This window comes from Drosophila albomicans, chromosome 2R (assembly GCF_009650485.2).
Source record: "Drosophila albomicans strain 15112-1751.03 chromosome 2R, ASM965048v2, whole genome shotgun sequence".
Lineage (NCBI taxonomy): Eukaryota > Metazoa > Arthropoda > Insecta > Diptera > Drosophilidae > Drosophila > Drosophila albomicans.
Genome location: NC_047631.2, coordinates 6520238 through 6538007, shown reverse-complemented (window position 1 = coordinate 6538007; position 17770 = coordinate 6520238). Strand labels below are relative to the sequence as shown.

At 36.5% G+C, this 17770-nt stretch overlaps 1 protein-coding gene across 2 annotated transcripts; it reads right to left on the bottom strand.

Annotated features, from left to right (window-relative positions):
* Window positions 1-9374: 9374 nt before the first annotated feature.
* On the bottom strand, window positions 9375-17244 carry LOC127565957 (esterase B1). Of its 2 annotated transcripts, none has more exons than XM_052006946.1 (4): window positions 17044-17244; window positions 10974-11286; window positions 10194-10905; window positions 9375-10132 (listed from the first exon to the last, which is right to left on the bottom strand). In XM_052006946.1, the coding sequence occupies exons 1-4, from the start codon at window positions 17088-17090 to the stop codon at window positions 9516-9518; spliced, it is 1689 nt and encodes a 562-aa protein (XP_051862906.1). In that variant the 5' UTR covers window positions 17091-17244; the 3' UTR covers window positions 9375-9515. The 2 variants fall into 2 exon arrangements, with proteins under 2 accessions (XP_051862906.1, XP_051862907.1); XM_052006947.1 differs by lacking the exon at window positions 17044-17244 and adding an exon at window positions 12550-12611.
* Window positions 17245-17770: the final 526 nt, after the last annotated feature.

Sequence of the window (17770 nt, the reverse complement as noted above, 5' to 3'; positions counted from 1 at the left end):
CATTAACTTTGTTTCGTTTCAGTGGGTTCTCTGTTTTGTAAGTGTATGTGTATAAGCAAGAAAAGAGATTGCAATAAAGTTTGCTCCAGCATCGCCCACAGAGTCGCAAACAACAGCAGAAATGACGCAAGCTGAAAGCGAAGGAGTGTTTGCTAAGGCGCCTAAGCAAACATTGCATACTTTTAGGCGTGCGCCCAGCCCACACAGTTACTGTTAAGTTGGCGTTGTGTTAACGTTGTGTTTGCCGTTGTTGTTGACACATGCAAGGCGAACGACAGAAAGACTCTAAGCGATGGTGGGGGGAGAAGGGTGAAGTGACTTGCTAGGTGCGTCGCTATCTTTGGCTTCTGCAGGCCATGTTAAAAGTATTTTGATTTTGAAAATGTAAATTCCCACTGACTTATGCAGTAACAACAATGTAAGGATGCCATGCAAAAGGGCTGAGCACAAACATTGTTGCCCTGGCAACAAGTTTTTTTTTATTGCTTACCAAATGAGCTGCAGTTCATCTAAGGGAAACCCCATTCAATGCCACCATCCCACATCATACCTGCCTGCCCTGCGCTGCGCTTGGGTTGACTTAGTTTGCCAATTTAAACACACATAAGCTCACCGAGGCAGCAATAAAAACGCAGTCTTTATGACCCAATCCACAATCCACGATGCCATCACGCCCCCAACGAGCTGAGATTAAATGTTCTCAGCGTCTGTTTATCAGGAACGCAAAACGCGTATTTCTATTTCTTTGCTCTACGTGATTTGCAATTTTCCAATTTCCCAAGCGCCGAAAATAAAGTTACGCCATGGCACATGAAGACCTACTACAGTTTGTGGTTGTCCACATGCCGGTTGGTGGAAGTGGTGCCCATTTGATTTTCTGCTATTTTATTTGCGTATTTCACACATTATCACAGTGTGCATTCGCTAAGTGCAAAGCTTAACATGCGTTGTTGCTTAAAACTGATTTGCCTTGCAAAGTCACAATCGTAAAAATTCGTTTTTTGAAGCAGGCAAAACTTTTAACTTGTTATTTGTTAAATATGCATTGCGTTTATTGATTAATTTAATTAAACATTCAATTTATTTTTTAATAAATATTGTATTAATCCAAAATGTTTTTAATTTAAATTTCTAGCACTTTATCTTTTGGGTATTTTCTAACAAAAAAGAGTATTTTCATCGTAAATTCATAAAGTTTGGCTCGAAAGTTTGCTCTGCCAATTACCACTGTAGAGCTGTCACAGATTCTGGTATCAGTTTTTGGTTTGTTTGCACTCTGGCAGCGCACATTTGTATTGCATTTTATTTACGAGCTGCTGGCATTGTTGTGGTTCTTATTGTTGACGTTGTTCGTGTTTTGCAGTTATTGTTGTAGCTCTTGCTGTTGTTGTTGCTGTTGTTGTTGCTGTTGTTGTTGCTGTTGTTGTTGCTGTTGCTGTTGCTATTGCATTTGCCATACGCGATATGCGCTTCCTGGCCTGATACCTCAACTTTGTATTTCCGTTATTTCTTTAGCATTTCTTTAGCATTTCCTTAGCTGTGATTTCTATTTCTATTTTAACTCTGCCAAGGCTCCACTACAAGCCAATAAATATTTTTGTGGAGCACGCGATTTTCTTTTCGTTGTTAGCCTCGAGATGTTCTCTATTCCGTCTCTCTCCTTTGTGTAACTGCACGTATCCATGTCCCTGTCCATGTCCGTGTTTGTGTCCGTGTCTGCTGCCATTGTCTGCCACACCATTTAATGTGTTTACCAGATAATCGAAAGCAAGACGCTTTCTTGGCTTATTTGTTGCATCTGCCAAGCAGGCATCTGTTCTCGCACTCCAAAATGTAAGTCGATCGTTAAAGGCTTTTGTGTAATCCACTATTTTTTTGACTTCGAATTTATTTAAATATTTTATTTGAAGAGCACAACTTTGTCTAGTAAACGTATTATTTTTCCCCCTTTTTACCTGTTGAAATTAAAAACATTTTTAATTGCCTTAGGCTGCTGGCATGCGGAATGCAGTTTTAGCCATTAATTAAGCAAAGGAAATGTAAAAAGAGTAACTACAGTTAGTATACTTTCAAAGGAACAAACACTTTATGCTCCTACCTGACAACATATTCATTTTCCTACTATAAAGAAGAAGAATATTATAGTTTTGTGCTTTGTATGCAACAGGCAGAAGAAGTCAGCATCAACGTCTGATGCGATATAGCCAAGTCTGTCTGTCTGTCTGTCCGTCGGTCCGTCCGTATGAAACACAGGAGATATTCAGGGGTGCCACAGAAATCAAAAGTGCTTTGGGAAATCGCCAAGCGACAAAAACCTTTGTGTTGTGTGTGATAAAATCTAGCACATTGGATAATCAAAAATCTCTTTTCTGTGTTTTTTATTAATTTGCGACAATAAATAATTTAAAATTTTCAATTAAACTGCAATGTAATGAAACTATAAAAAACAAAGTTTTAGTTAGCATAAAATCTTTCTATTCTAATTAAACAAATGGTGAAATTGTCTGATACCTAACAATCAAAGATTGTTAGCAATTCTCGTTTAAAGATCCAATCAGCTGTTTACGACTATTAGGTCGGTGTGAATATTTTGTTTGAAAATGCCTATTGCCAGCTAAGTTCAGTTCAATTCTTCACATGCTGTAACTACTGTTATCCTATCCCCTTTTGTAAAGATACAGGTAATGTAGGTGCGCTTTTTTTTGCAAAGTTAAGGGACTATCATTTTATTTCCATGTTGGTCTTCTAGAAGTACTGTCATTTCATTTTTTTATAAATTTTAAAATTTGAGAATTTTTTAAGAAATCTTTTTGTCTGACAATCTGGTATATTTTGTTCTCTATTGTATATATTGAATATACTACTGATTGATATACCAAATATAAACTACTCAATATTTCTTTTGGTATATGATTTGGTTACTTGTGCTTAACAATCAACTTATGCCATAAATCTTTGAAGAAATATGCTTGTTAAAAATTCAAAAAGTACACAGAACTCTCCATATTTAGCTAATTTGATTGTATTCTGTTAGCTCTTTCTTTTATGCATTGCTTTGATGGGTGACTTTTTTTATTGTGTTGTGTGCTCCGTTTTTAGATGCTGCAACTTTTATCATATAGTTTCATGTTTCGCTTGCAATTTTATTTGGCAATAAATGTTGGCACTCCACATGCAATGAGATACTAACAAAAAATTTGACTCTGTTTTACTTTTATTCAAAATGTTGTTGTTAGTTTGCACAGGCAGCAACTGTGTTTCTTGTTTATATTTTAGGTTTTTTAAATACTTTCGTAATGGGAAAAGTTTCATCATAGAAAATAATTCTTTTTCCTCTCTCTATTTTTTTTTTTGTCATTTATATAAATTTTAGTTGCTTAGGATTTTCGTATTAATTAGATTATACAAATAATATTGACATAAAAGCTAAAAAGCTTTCAAGTTATTCCACAATTTGGATGCCATGATTTCAGATTAAAATATTATAAATATATTGCTTTAAAAGCAACTAAAAGTATTTCAATTATACTTATTTGGGATTTGGTGTGTATATCTATCTAACAATAGTATTGCTCTGAATGCATTTGCTGAACTAAAATCATTATTATATTCGAGTTTACGAAGAGATTAAAATATAAATATAACTACTTGCAACTGATTGTACACAAAATCACGTATACGCGCCATGTGCGACATTTTGTTTTATTTTTAGTTTTTGCTAAATTCGTTTAGCCTTGCAAATTAACAAGTTTGCTGAATTGAGAGCTGCAGCACCGTTGCGCTGGCAACAACTCGCGATGGCAAAATGAATTTTTCAGACAGCAGCCATGCAGCGTGAATTTTCGACAGACGAACCTTGCAGAAGTGGCAAGGGTAAGTGAAAAGGATCAAGAGGAGTAACCAGGACAGTTACAAGAGCTGGCAACAAGGAACAAGGACATGCCAGGCCAAACAAGCCGCATTAATTAGTGACCAAGGCGAAACAGCCGTTCTGGTCAGGACTCTTTCTCTCTCTACTGGCTTGGCTTGGCTTTTCTAGTTTAACTCTAGCTGCATGTTTCTGCGTTTTTCTTGCTGCACAGTTCCATGACAAATTAGATGAGCTCTCGAGTGTCCATGAGAAAAGACAAAAATGTAATGTTCCCAGCAGCGAGTCCTTTTTGCCTGTGTCTGTGTCTGTGCGTCGTTGTTTTACGACATTTCCGCCCACAAAAGTATGCAACATGCGCTGACCCAAAGGCTGATATGCATTGAGTGCATCTGCATTACGAGTGTGTGAGTGTGTGTGCCTGCGTGAGTGTGTGTGTGTGTGTGAGTGTATAGTGTGTATTTTGCGCTGACACTAAAAGCTATTTGTAAATTTCGTGGTTGCAATTATGTTTGCTGTGTTGTTAGTTGCCCGCCACGCCTTTCTCTTTCCCTTTCTCTGTCTCTGTCTCTACATCTGCCCCTTACTCTGGCTCCCTCCGCAGTTGCCACATGCCAGCATCACACTTGCCGCTCTTAGCACATATTCCTCTTCCCCTACATCACTTGTACACTTCACTTTTTTTCTATGTGGCTTTACTGGTTATTATTAGTTTGCTGCGGTTTGCTGGCTGTGGCCGCTTTGCCTGTCCTGGCCTCATGGACTTTCGTCTGCCACACCCACAGCAGTGCTAACTGCTGGCCTGTTTATAGTGTTTTCTGACCACATCACATACGCATGCATACTATATATGTATTGTATATGTTATGTATGTATATAAACATTTGCACTATCGGCTTTTATGCGTGTGCACTTGGTTTGGCCCATTAAAGTTTTGGTTTTTGGTCAATATTTTTTTTCTCATTCTCCCAAAATTAACATAGTTGATCACTATTGCGAGTGCAATTATTGAACTCTCCTCTTAAATTTTCCACTTTAATATTTGAACAGTCACTCATAAGTGGGCTTCTTGCCAAATCACCTTAGCCATGACTTGGTTTCAGCACACTTTCGAAGCAAAAGTGGGCGCACAACTTGGAATATTGTATAAAGGCAGCTGCTCACAGTAAAGTGGCCTAAAACGGGCAGCATATTTACCATAAAATACGACAACAAATACAAATAATGTTCACACTTCGACACTGACTAGTAGCTTCGATGGTGGCTTCTGTTTCGGTCTGCTACCACAAATCACTCAGTGGCATGAATTATTGCTAGCGCTTAGAACGTGCTCACAGCGCTAAAGTGTCATTACTGGGCTTAATGAGTCTGCCTCTTCGGTGAAAAAAATACTATGCTGCAAAAACAGCGAAGAAAGAAAAAAATGTGGTGGAGAAAAAATGTTAAGCATGCAAAAAAGGTTCACTACATTGTTCATTGTCTGCGTCTTATTTATGTTGGCGCTGGTCAGTGAATGATAAATTTCAGTTGCAAATACCCTGTAGCTACAAGAAATGCTTGTTTAACCAATAATATTTATTACCTTTTCCATTCATGCTTCATAATAGTGCTCTATTCTTAACAATATTATTAATAAATTTAGAAAAACATGTGATCTAAATAAATATTGATGTATTGAAACCATTATTTATTAAAACTTTAATAATAATTAATAACTTTAATTTAAGCAATTCTTAAATTAACTTAATAAGATTTTTTATAACATAGAATTTTGGAGAACTAATTTATTATATAACTTTTTAAAATAAATACTTATTAAAAATTTATTATATAGTATTCTGCTATAAAAAATTATAGAATGTAGAAGCTTTTTACATAAATACAGTTTATTATACATTTCATATTTATTTAATTTCAAACCTAACTTTTATTTCGTATAACAAAAACATATATTAAAATTTCTAAATTGTGCTTTAATTGTAAAGCAATTTAAATATCTACATAATTAATTACTACTAGTAGTTAGTTTGTTGCAAACAAGCGCAATATTTGTCGGAGTGTAGCTTCTGTTGCAGCTGATTTTTGGTCTGACGTGTAGAAAGTTATTAACACTCATACGTCACGTTGCCTGCAAGCAATGCGATATGCTAAGCAGTAGCAAAGTCCATAGCAGCAGCTGGTTGAGAGGATCTTGGAACCAGCAAAAGCACTCTGCATTGGCAGTGGGAAGAACCGCATAAATCGTTGGACCCAAAAAGCATAAAGCAAGCATGTCGCGCAATCATTTTCAGCTGCCACGTGCCTGGGCATACATTTCTCGCATTTTATGGGGCATGCTGCTGACTGCAAGCTGCAAGTTGCAAAGAGTGCTGGCTACTGTGGCCAAGAAACAAACAAACAAACAAACAAACCAATGAACGAACGAACACACAACTGCCCCGAATGCAAGGCAACAGCAGCTAGCTCAGAATTTTAAAGCTGATTACTCAATAACTTTACTGGAGAGTGCATAAAATGCGGGTCGTATCCTTGGAGTACATAATTCCTTGGCGTCTGTGCGAGAGTGCAAGTGCGAATCGGGGCGTAGATGGGGCAAAAAAGGGAGTGCCCATGGATATTTCAGCTGCCAGACCAGTCATTTTATGTGCACTTATATTGTGTTTGTTATTAAAGTCTCTTACCTCTTCTCTGTTGTTTTTACTTAAACCGAATGAAATTTACGCTCAAATTGAGTTGCGTTCGTGTTTGTTTCACGAAAAGATTTTGCAGCGAAACAACTTTGCGCCATCCTTTCTGCAGGTAATTCAAGACACTTAAGTAAATAATTTATGTTTTGCAACATAATTGAGTTGCAGCTAGTACACGAACAACTTACAACAACGCGCATAGTTGCGTGCTAAGCCCTTCTGGGTCAGCTAAGTGCACGGCGCCAAGAAAAATCGAGTAAATGGCATTTTGCAATGACTTTAACAAAATTTACCAAAATGCAATTTGATAATTTCACAACATTTAATTTGTACTTTTTAGAATCTATTTGATTTTAATTCACTTTACACTGTTGTCATTGATTCAATTTGGCATTTACCAACCCTGACTGACAGTTTATATTGCACAAAGCTCTGTCGCAATCATTCAATTAGATAATCTTTACAAAAAAAAAACACTGGACACAAAAAAACGCCAAAGAGAATCTAATGTGACAGCTACATACGTCATAAAAATCCACGCTCTTCCATTTGCGCTTTTATTGCTATTGGTATTGTCTTTTTTTTTTGTTATTTAAATGTGCAGTAAATTCAATTAGGTCAGTGTAAATAATAAAGAAAAAAAGAACATTTTGTTCATAGCTGAAATTCAATTACAACCGCTAATGCCACTTGTATTGCCCGGGCGCTAGACCACAGACTGTTCAGCTCTAAATACCTGTAATCCGGCAAATTTAATTTGATAAAAGTTGAACTTCAATAAGTGCCAAAGCTGTCTAGGCCATTATAATTGTGGTTGGCCCTACATCTATGTATGTGTGTATGTATTTCTGTGTGTGTGTATGTGTGAATGCGAATGTGGAGCACTTTTTGTTAAATGGCGACCACAACGAAAACCGCAAACAAATATGATCAGACATCAGGTTGGCTGTTGGCTGATGCCAGCAAAAGCAACAGCAAGTAGTAACATGTTTGTATGTGCATATATAACCATATATACATACGTATCAGCATGCATATGCGCACATACACGCAAAATGACACATGCAAACACCAAAAAAGGCTTGAAGCGAAAAAGTGTTGCATACTTTTAAGCGCCCACAAAAAATGTGCTCTCTCTTTATACAGCTCTCAGCTAAAATACAAAGAGTGCATACAAATCTCGTATCAAGCACGCGAGAAAACACCTATTTAATTAACCAACTTTCATTATGTGGCAACACTGCAAAATGCGCAAAAAACAAAAATAACAACACATGCATATGGAACATATTTTGAGTTATTGAAAAAAAATAAACGCAGTTAAACTTGTTGAAGCGCATAAAAACCACTTTCTGTCAGTTAAATAATGTTCATGTTGTTAAATATACAACTTTGCAAGATATATATTATATATTTTTAAGCTATTTTTTTTAGATCAAGTTTTTTTTATTCATTTTTAATTAGTTATTGGTTTTATTACAAGTTATTTTTTAAATTTAAAACGAGAAAAACTTTTTTTTCGAACCACACAAGTTAGTCGAAACCAAAAACAATATTGCAGAATACAAATAAAAATTATATCTTCTCTACACACAGCACAAGCATTTAGTTCATTTTAAATTTAATTGAATTAACTATATCTAATTACTTTAATTCCGGTAAAAATTCAAAATTTCTGTAAAAATTCTATTTTTCATTTGAAATATTTATTGTATTGCAATTTGATTATCAGTTCAATCAAAATGCCTTTCGATAAATTTCGATTTGATGTTGAAAACTTAAATTAAGAATGAGCAAAAAATCAAATGGTAAAGCAATCCATATAAAACAATTACACACTGAAGATATAACTGGGTGAAATATTCACATAAAAAAGAAAAGCTCCCTAAACATTTGGGGCAGTGAAAAAATTCTAATTTATTGAGTTTACGCCCATTTTTACACGCTGCGCACATGGTCAAAATTCAGCGAACACGCCCCCCGAGTGCCCTGGCCACAACTTAACAGGGGGTCTACAACTAAAAAACGAGAAATTGAAAACACAAATATGTAAAACGACAGAAAATAAAAAAAAGGATTGCTAGAAACGATTCGACTTTGTTCGCGGCGCGGCGCGTCGACAAATGAAATTTTCACGTCACACAGGACACACGCCTTGACCACGGTCGACGTGAGGAGCCCTTTGGATTTACCACACAAACATTTCGGCATGTCACCTACAAAAATAAAACAACAACAAAATGGATTAAAAAACTTGCAAAAATTTTAATGGAATTTTATTTCTCTCTTTTCTCTCTCCCTCGCTCTTTCTCACTCTCTGCGTATCACGCTTTGGTACTCGGTGTCTCTAGGGTCGTTGTTGGCGGTTGCGTTGCCGGAATTGTTGTCGTTGTTCCCTTTGATTGTCAAGCATCGGCTTACACACATAAATGTCACATGCAAACATCTGCACACACTCAAACACTCGGTGAATTGAGAATTGGAGGGAAAAAGACCACAGAGGTTAAAGGCTAGCCAGTTGACTGAAAAACTAAAACGTCATCCCGCATGAAAACTTGTTCTAACCACAGTAAATTATTAAAATCGTTAGAATTTAAAAGCGTTTAGCGCGACGTTGCTTACTCTTGCTGAGCACATGACAAATTCAAAATCAAGTGCTCGAAAAAATGAATAATTTTACATTTATTAGATTTTTATATAAATACATTTTCAATACTTTATTCCCAGAATTAAAAATAAAGACCATAATATGATCCCGCATTTTAAGGTCAATTTATATGTCTCTATATAAAATAATTTTTTTACTTAAACTTAAACCATTATTGTTGGAAATGTTTATTTTATTTAATTGTTTAATTTTTCCGAATATTGACAGCTGTTAAACCAAACCTTGTGTACAACAAATGAATTTCAAAATTATTAATTTACAAATGTATTGGTCTGATAAGAAGAACTTAATGTTATTTCTTGCGATAAAAGCTATTCCAGAGCTGCACCTGCCACAGACATGGCAACGTCGTTATACGACTTATATTACTAATATTGAGGGTTTCTATATCTCTGCTATTCCCGATTGGATCAACCTTCTGGAACTTGGTGCTCTCACAATTTGGATCGCTGTTAGCTGCAAAGCTCGTCCAAATATCGATCATGTTCACGAAAACCTTATGCTCGGGTGAACCTACAGTCGATTGATCTACTAGAAAGCTGTTGAACAAGTAGTAAACGTCATCGCCATGACATACGCCGCGCACTCTTTTACCGCAATAAACATTGCGTACGACATTGCATCGTGGAGAGTCGTAATCAAAGAGATACACATAAGTGGGAGCACTAGCGTGTTGCTGGCGAGATAGTGCTGTACGATAGATGGGATGCCAGAATTCGCGATGGGATTCAAGGTCTAAGAATTTCATCATATTGTCCATGTTGCAACGCTTATTACCGAAGTATTCGTCCTTCAACCTGAATGCATACTTTTCACGCCATTTTGGATCCAGATCTTTATCTAAATCAGGAGGCAGCAAGCTCATGAAGTTGCCCACCTCGTCCAACGTAGCCGGACGATGCTTCACCTCTCCAAGAATCAAAGAAATAATTTAGTTGTAGAGCGCGTTATCAAAAATATCTCTACTTACCGGCATAGAAAATCAAACCCTCAAAACTAGTGCCACCAATCATCATAGGCACTCGATTGCTCCAGGTCTGCTGCATTAGCTCCACTGGTGGCCTGTCAATCAAAGTGTGCGCTGTCGTGTAGGGTTCCACTACGGGTCCAAATGGAAAGAAAATGCGATTGTGTTTCTCTTCTTTGTTTAGGACCAACGCTGCTGCCTTGACAATGTCTCCACCCTTGGCATCACACAAAAACGTGTAGATCGCCTTATCCTTGGGAGGACCCGTATATCCCATCTTCTCGGCCAAGCGAAGTGCCCAATTGTTCCTCGGTGCAAGTGCCCAAGGACACAGCGCCGAGCCTGACATCACAATTGTCTTGTGAATCAATCCCTCTGACTGCGGGCTGAGTGAGAGCAGATGAGTCGAAACTCCACCCGCACTCTCACCAAACAGAGTCACGTTATTGGGATCACCGCCAAAAGCATCGATGTTCTGTTGCACCCATCGCAGTGCCAGCAGTTGATCCTTGAGCCCCGCATTACCAGGCACATTGACCTCAGGATCATCCAGACTAAGAAAACCGAAAGCACTTAGTCTATAGTTTATCGTCACAAGCACCACTTCCTTGGACATAAAGAAATCCGGACTGTACATTTCTCGCGTGGCCTCTCCACTCTCGAAGCCACCGCCATATATCCAAACCATCACGGGACGCAGCTTCTGCGGTACAATCTTTTAATGGAGAACGACAAAACTATCAGGTAAGCATGGTAAAGATCAGTTTCTGTTTGGTTACTCACATTCTTGGCATAAACATTCAAATACAGGCAATCCTCGGTTCCGGCAGACCAGTTAAACAACGAGTGCTTCTGCAACGGCTTATCACCTGACGATGTACAATCTAGTTCGTGAGCCCATGGTTCAACTGGCTCTGGAGCTCGGAATCGCAGCTTACCCACTGGGGGTTTGCCATAGGGTATTTTCTCAAAGCTAAGGTAGTTGCCGCCCCAATTTGTATGGCGCGTAACGCCGCGAACGGCGCCAAGTTTTGTATGAACTGTAGTATAGATCTTCGTAGTCTGCCGAAATTGATGAATCCTAAAACCAATCGTTCTGTAAAGCGAATTAGAGGCAGCGAAAGAGTGAGCAAGTGTTTGTGTTTTGCTGCGAGTTTGCTCTTATTATATCCGATATCCATCAGGTAACAAATTATTATGATAGGTGCGATCATTTTTACACATCTAGAATTTGGATCTTCTATATTTTTAATGTGATCGAAACCAAATTTCAAAGAATCATAAAGATTTGGTTGTTCGTACGGGCTGACTAACAGACAGACTGTTGATGCTGAAGAAGAATATGTTTAAGTTATGGGGTCGGAGGTAAATTATGTCTGTGTCCCAACGACACTAAACTATAATTCCTTTCTATCGTAACGGTAACGGGTATGTGTTATGTATTATGTGTTCCCTCATATCCTTAGTCTGCAACCCTAACAAGTGTTATTAACAAATTTTAACTCTATCTCTTATAGTCTCTGATATCTATGTTTTCATGCTGGGAATGCTTCACTTCAAAAATTTTATTTCTACAAAACTTTTTTTTAGTAAATTTTTAGTGCAAATTTTATGTATGTATTTTCACTTTTCAATTCAAAGACATTAAAAATGTTCTTAGAATACGGCACGTTCACTAAAGAATGTCAAATTGCATTAATTAAAAACGACTTCTATTTATTTTATATTCAAATTGGAGACATTTCTTTAGTAGAGTAAACAAAATCGTTCCCACTTGTTTTGAATAAGCTAGGTTAGACCGGTTAGCCCAAACAATGGCTAAGCATTGACCTTGCGAATCTATAGATCAAACGTGTGTGACGTGTGTGATTGCCAAATGCATCTTAGAGCGATGTTATTAAAAATATTCTCAAAACAAAAGTAAATTTTGGCAAAGGCTCATTTGAAAATGTTAATGTTAACATTAATATTTGAAACATCGTTAATTAATTTGTAGATTTTTCTTCCTTGCTTTTTGACCAATTTGTAGAACTTTATACAAAAACGTTCTTCTTTTTAAATAAGTTGGACCGGACAGCAGATTAAATGGACTCGTAATGACCTTGCCAAAACCATAGAAATCCATAGCCTGTTATGAGCGACTCGGTGGAAATTATTCAAGTTAGCGACGAAAGGATTCAATGAGGCTTTTTAGAAAAGGAATGTTTAAGGACCGTAATAGCAGTCGCACATCGTCCTTTTGATTGAACGAAAAGTATTTGGAAAATAATCGAACAGTATTTGTTTTTTAAAAAATACTCTCAGTTAACATATATTCTTATTAATACCTATAAATACGAAGAATTTTTTGAAGACTTACTTAAAGGTGAGTCGTATCTTCTCCAGAATACCCACTTGCAGAAACATTGTTTTAAGTTGTTAGTTTGCTTATTCCACCAAATTAAAGAAAATGGTTGACATAAAACAAGAAAATTAACAGTCTTTTAGTGTGATTCACAAATGTTTAGATCACGCATCCAAAACACAGACGAACCGTTCTGCAATGCGCCTCAGTCGAAAGTGCGCCGACAACTGACTGAAGCAAATGATCGCGAAGCGGATGACGGCAGCCATCCATGTATATTTGCACTCCCTCTCATTTATTAGTGCGACGCATTCTTGTTCATAACGGGTTATTTTGTATAATTCTACGAAGTTGCTCACTTTCTGACGTCGAATTTTCAAGAAATTAGCAAAATTAGGTGAATTGATAGAATAGTACAGCCAGCAAATCATATTCAAAGCGGAGTAAATACAGCGTGCCACTTATGTTATGAGTTGTCAAATTAATTTTGTTAAATATTTATTATATAATTTATTTTATTATTTTAAGCTATTTCTATTTAATTATGTTAATTTTATACTTTTAGATACTATAAAATAACAAAATTTGTTTTCGATTACTTATTATTGTTGTACGAATCCTTGGGAGTTGTACCGTACTACCGTAGCTACTCATTACACAGGTTACTGATTGAAGTCAATAAATTTCGGTAGCACTGTTTGCTTGACGTGAAGAGCTTTTGGTTGAGATTCTATACGTTTGCAATGCTATCAAGATTAAGCTTATAGCGCGTTCATCGGAGAGCTTAACGTCGCTCCGCAGATCGCTTTTTCAAGCAATGGAAAAGCTTAAAGTCGATACTGAACGTATTCCGACATAAATATCGATATTTTCCCCACCTCTAGCATAAAATCTTTATGTGAGAATTTATATTAATTGCCTAAAAGTATGCATTTGAGTAGACAAATTCTAAACAACAACAAATTTTTATGATTACAAAAAAAAATGTTTGATACATACGAAACTTGGTTAATTAGTAGTAATCACGGCGCTTTTAATTTGCCAGCCTTTTTTATGCTACTTTTGTTGGCCGCTTCAGTTTGCTGCAGTTTGAATATTGTAATTTCAATTACTGTATCTAATTATTTGAACTTGTATTTTCACTACTTGCAAGATTAAAACGTTTTAAACAATATAGAACAAATAGTGAAATTCGTGTTGCATTCTAGTTGCTACTATAAAAAAGCTGTAGACTCTAAGCTCAACATACAAATTAGAAACACTTTATTCTTCAAAATTGTTGTATAGAAAGGGTTTATATACCCGCTACCCATAGGGTAGAAGGGTATTATAACTTTGTACCGGCTGGAAATGTATGTAATAGGCAGAAAGAGGCATCTCCTATCCGATAAAGTACATAACATATATTCTTGATCAGCATCAACAGCTGAGTCGATCTAGCCATGTCCGTCTTTCGGTCCGTCTGTCCGTGTGAACACCTAGATCTCAGAGACTATAAAAGATAGAGCTATAATTTTTCGACAGTATTAGTTATGTTTGCACGCAGATCAAGTTTGTTTCAAATTTTTGCCACGCCCACTTCCGCCCTGCAAATCAACAAAAGTCGAATAACAAGCTCAATGCTCTGGGTCCGTCTGTCCGTATGAACACCTATATCTCAGAGACTATAAAAGATAGAGCTATAATTTTTCGACAGTATTAGTTATGTTTGCACGCAGATCAAGTTTGTTTCAAATTTTTGCCACGCCCACTTCCGCCCTGCAAATCAACAAAAATCGAATAACAAGCTCAATGCTCTGATGGGCCTTCTTTTCCAGTATCCAGTTGAACACGTCCGTATGACTCTCAATATTACCTCGATATATAGCAAATAGAAAATCTTAAGTATCTGTTAAGTTGTTTGGTAATTACATACCGGGTTTTACATTCAAATTCCGCGCTTCGCTTGTGAAGTCAAATATAATCGTATCTGGCAATGCTGTATATCTTTTGAAAGGTATTGGCATCACCTTTAAAATGACATATGAGCTTCCACGTTAAAAAATTACAATCCATTGAAATGGAGTTCACAAACGCAGAAATTCGGGCAATTTTGAAATTTTATTTCGCACAGGGAAAAACTGCTGCGGAATCTAGCAGACAGATTATTGCTGTCTTAGGAGATAACGAACTTTCGTTTCAAACCGCCGAACAGTGGTTTTGGCGATTCCGAATTTTGGCAATTTTGATACCGAAACACCCAAGCCTTCCGGACGACCAGTGACCGTTGATACGGATAAAATCATGGAAATAGTGGATCGAGATCGTCATGTGACTATTAGAATCATCGCAGAGGAGCTGCAACTAAACCCGGAAACCGTCCATAGGCATTTAAAGTCGAAAAATTTAACAAAAAAGCTCGATGTATGGGTGCCTCATGAGTTATCACAAAAAACCTTTTCGACCGTGTATCAATCTGCGAATCTTTATTGCACCGTAATAAACTCGACTCATTTCTGGATCGGTTAGTCACTGGTGATGAAAAATGGGTCACATATGACAACATAAAGCGTAAAAGATGCTGGTCGAAGCACGGTGAGTCGTCTCAAACGGTGGCAAAGCCACCAATGTCTGACGGCTCGGAAGGTGTTGATGAGTGTATGGTGGGATATCAGAGGAATTATCCACTATGAAGTGTTGCTCTATGGCCAAACCATCAATTCTGACCTCTATTGTGAACAACTGGAGCGATTGAAGATTGCACTTGAACAGAGCCATGGTGAATCGTAAGGGCGTTGTGTTCCATCATGACAACGCCAGACCCCATACATCTTTGGTGAAGCGTCACAAGCTACGGGAGCTTGGTTGGAAAGTGTTAATGCATCCACCTTATAGTCCGGACATTGCCTCAAGCGATTACCATCTGTTTGTGGCCATGCAAAATTTTTTCGATTAACAAAAATTAAGTTAAAGGAAGGATTGTGAAAATCGAATCTCCGAGTTTTTTGCCAGTTGGGAAAAGGACTTCTTTAGGAGAGGTATATACAAGTTACCATCAAAATGGCAGAAAATCATCGAAGACAACCGTAAATATAGCACTTAAATCGGACAATGCTAACTATGTTAAAATCGTCGTCAAAAATCAATAAGGAAACCAATTAACCTAATATTCTATCTAGAGTCGAATTATGGTACTTACAATAATAACTATAGTAATTGTGATTCCTGAAAATTTGGTTGCGATCAGATAAAAATTGTCGAAGTTATTAATGAAATACTTTTGTATTTGCAAAAACGCCTACTAGGGGTCTTAGTTGCTTCGGCTGACAATCTGGTATGTTGTGCCGTCTATGGTATATTTTGAATGTGGTACTATATCGATATACCAAATATACCGCTTGATATATTTTTAATATTTTTGGTATATTTTGAAAATAATACCACAATATTTTGCTTTTTTCAAAATGGGTAGCGGGTATATCACTGTGGAGAACACTCGACTGCCGCTTTCTTAATTGTTTTAATTGTCATTCCTCTCTAGTTTCAAAATTACGTTCGGTATTCGAATTTTATCGATTTTCGTTAAATAATTTCAAACAAACTCGAACTGCGTGCAAAAATAACAAGTGCTGTCAAAAAAAAAATTATATGGTATCACTTATAGTCTCAGAGATCTTTTACATTCGTACATTGGCATACATACTGCAGGCACAAAGTTACAAATTCAATGTATTTACAAATGTATTGGCCTAAAAGAAGAACTTCAAGTTGTTTCTTGCGATAAATGCTGTTCCAGATCTAATGTCAAATTGCATTAATTAAAAACGACTTATATTTATTTTATATTCAAATTGGAGACATTTCTTTAGTAGAGTACTCTAAACAAAAACGTTCTCACTTGTTTTGAATAAGTTCGGTTAGACCGGTTAGACCAAACAATGGCTAAGCATTGACCTTGCGAATCTATAGATCTAACGTGTGTGACACGTTATTGCCAAATGCATCTTAGAGCGATGTTATTAAAAACATTCTCAAAAGAAAAGTAAATTTTGGCATAAGCTCATTGAAAAATGTTAATGTTAACATTAATATTTGAAACATCTGCTAATTCATTTGTAGATTTTTCCTCCTTGGCTTTTGACCAATTTGTAGATCTTTATACAAAAACGTTCTTCTGTGTTTTTAAATAAGTTAGACCAGACAGCAGATTAAATGGACTCGCAATGACCTTGCTAAATCGATAGAAATCCATAGCCTGTTGTGAACGACTCGGTGGAAATTATTCAAGTTGGAGACGATATTTACAAAGGATTCTATGAGACTATTTAGAAAAGGAATGTTTAAGTACCGTAATAGCAGTCGCAATAAACAGAATTCTCACAAAGTTGTGCCTGCAGTGTTTTCTAGATAGGCGCATATCGTCCTACTAGTTTTGATTGAATGAAAAGTATTTGGAAAATAATCGTACAGTATTAGTTTTTTTATAAATACTCTCAGTGATATCCATATTAATACACATTGAAGACTTACTTAAAGCTGAGTCGTATCTTATCCAGAATACCCAATTCCACAAACATTGTTTTAAGTTGTTAGTTTGCTTATTACACCAAGTTAAAGAAAATGATGGACATAAAACAAGAAAAGTAACAGTATTTTAGTGTGACTTGCAGATGTTTAGATCACGCATGCAATGCGCTTTAGTCGAAAGTGCGCCGACAACTGACTGAAGCAAATGATCGCGAAGCGGATGACGGCAGCCATCCATGTATGTATATTTGCACTCCCTCTCATTTATTAGTGCGACGCATTCTTGTTCATAACGGGTTATTTTGTATAATTCTACGAAGTTGCTCACTTTCTGACGTCGAATTTTCAAGAAATTAGCAAAATTAGGTGAATTGATAGAATAGTACAGCCAGCAAATCATATTCAAAGCGGAGTAAATACAGCGTGCCACTTATGAGTTGTCAATTAATTTTGTTAAATATTTATTTTACAATTTTTTTTATTACATTTAGCTATTTCTATTTTATTATGTTAAGTTTATACTTTTAAATACTATAAACTAACAAAATATGTTTTTGACAAGTTATTATTGCTGGTTGAAGTCAATAAATTTCGGTCAGCACTGTTTGCTTGATCTGAAAGAGCTTTTGGTTGAGATTTTATGCGTTTGCAATGCTATCAAGATTAAGCTTATAACGCTTTCATCGGAAACCTTAACATCGCACCGCAGATCACTGTTTCAATAGAAAAG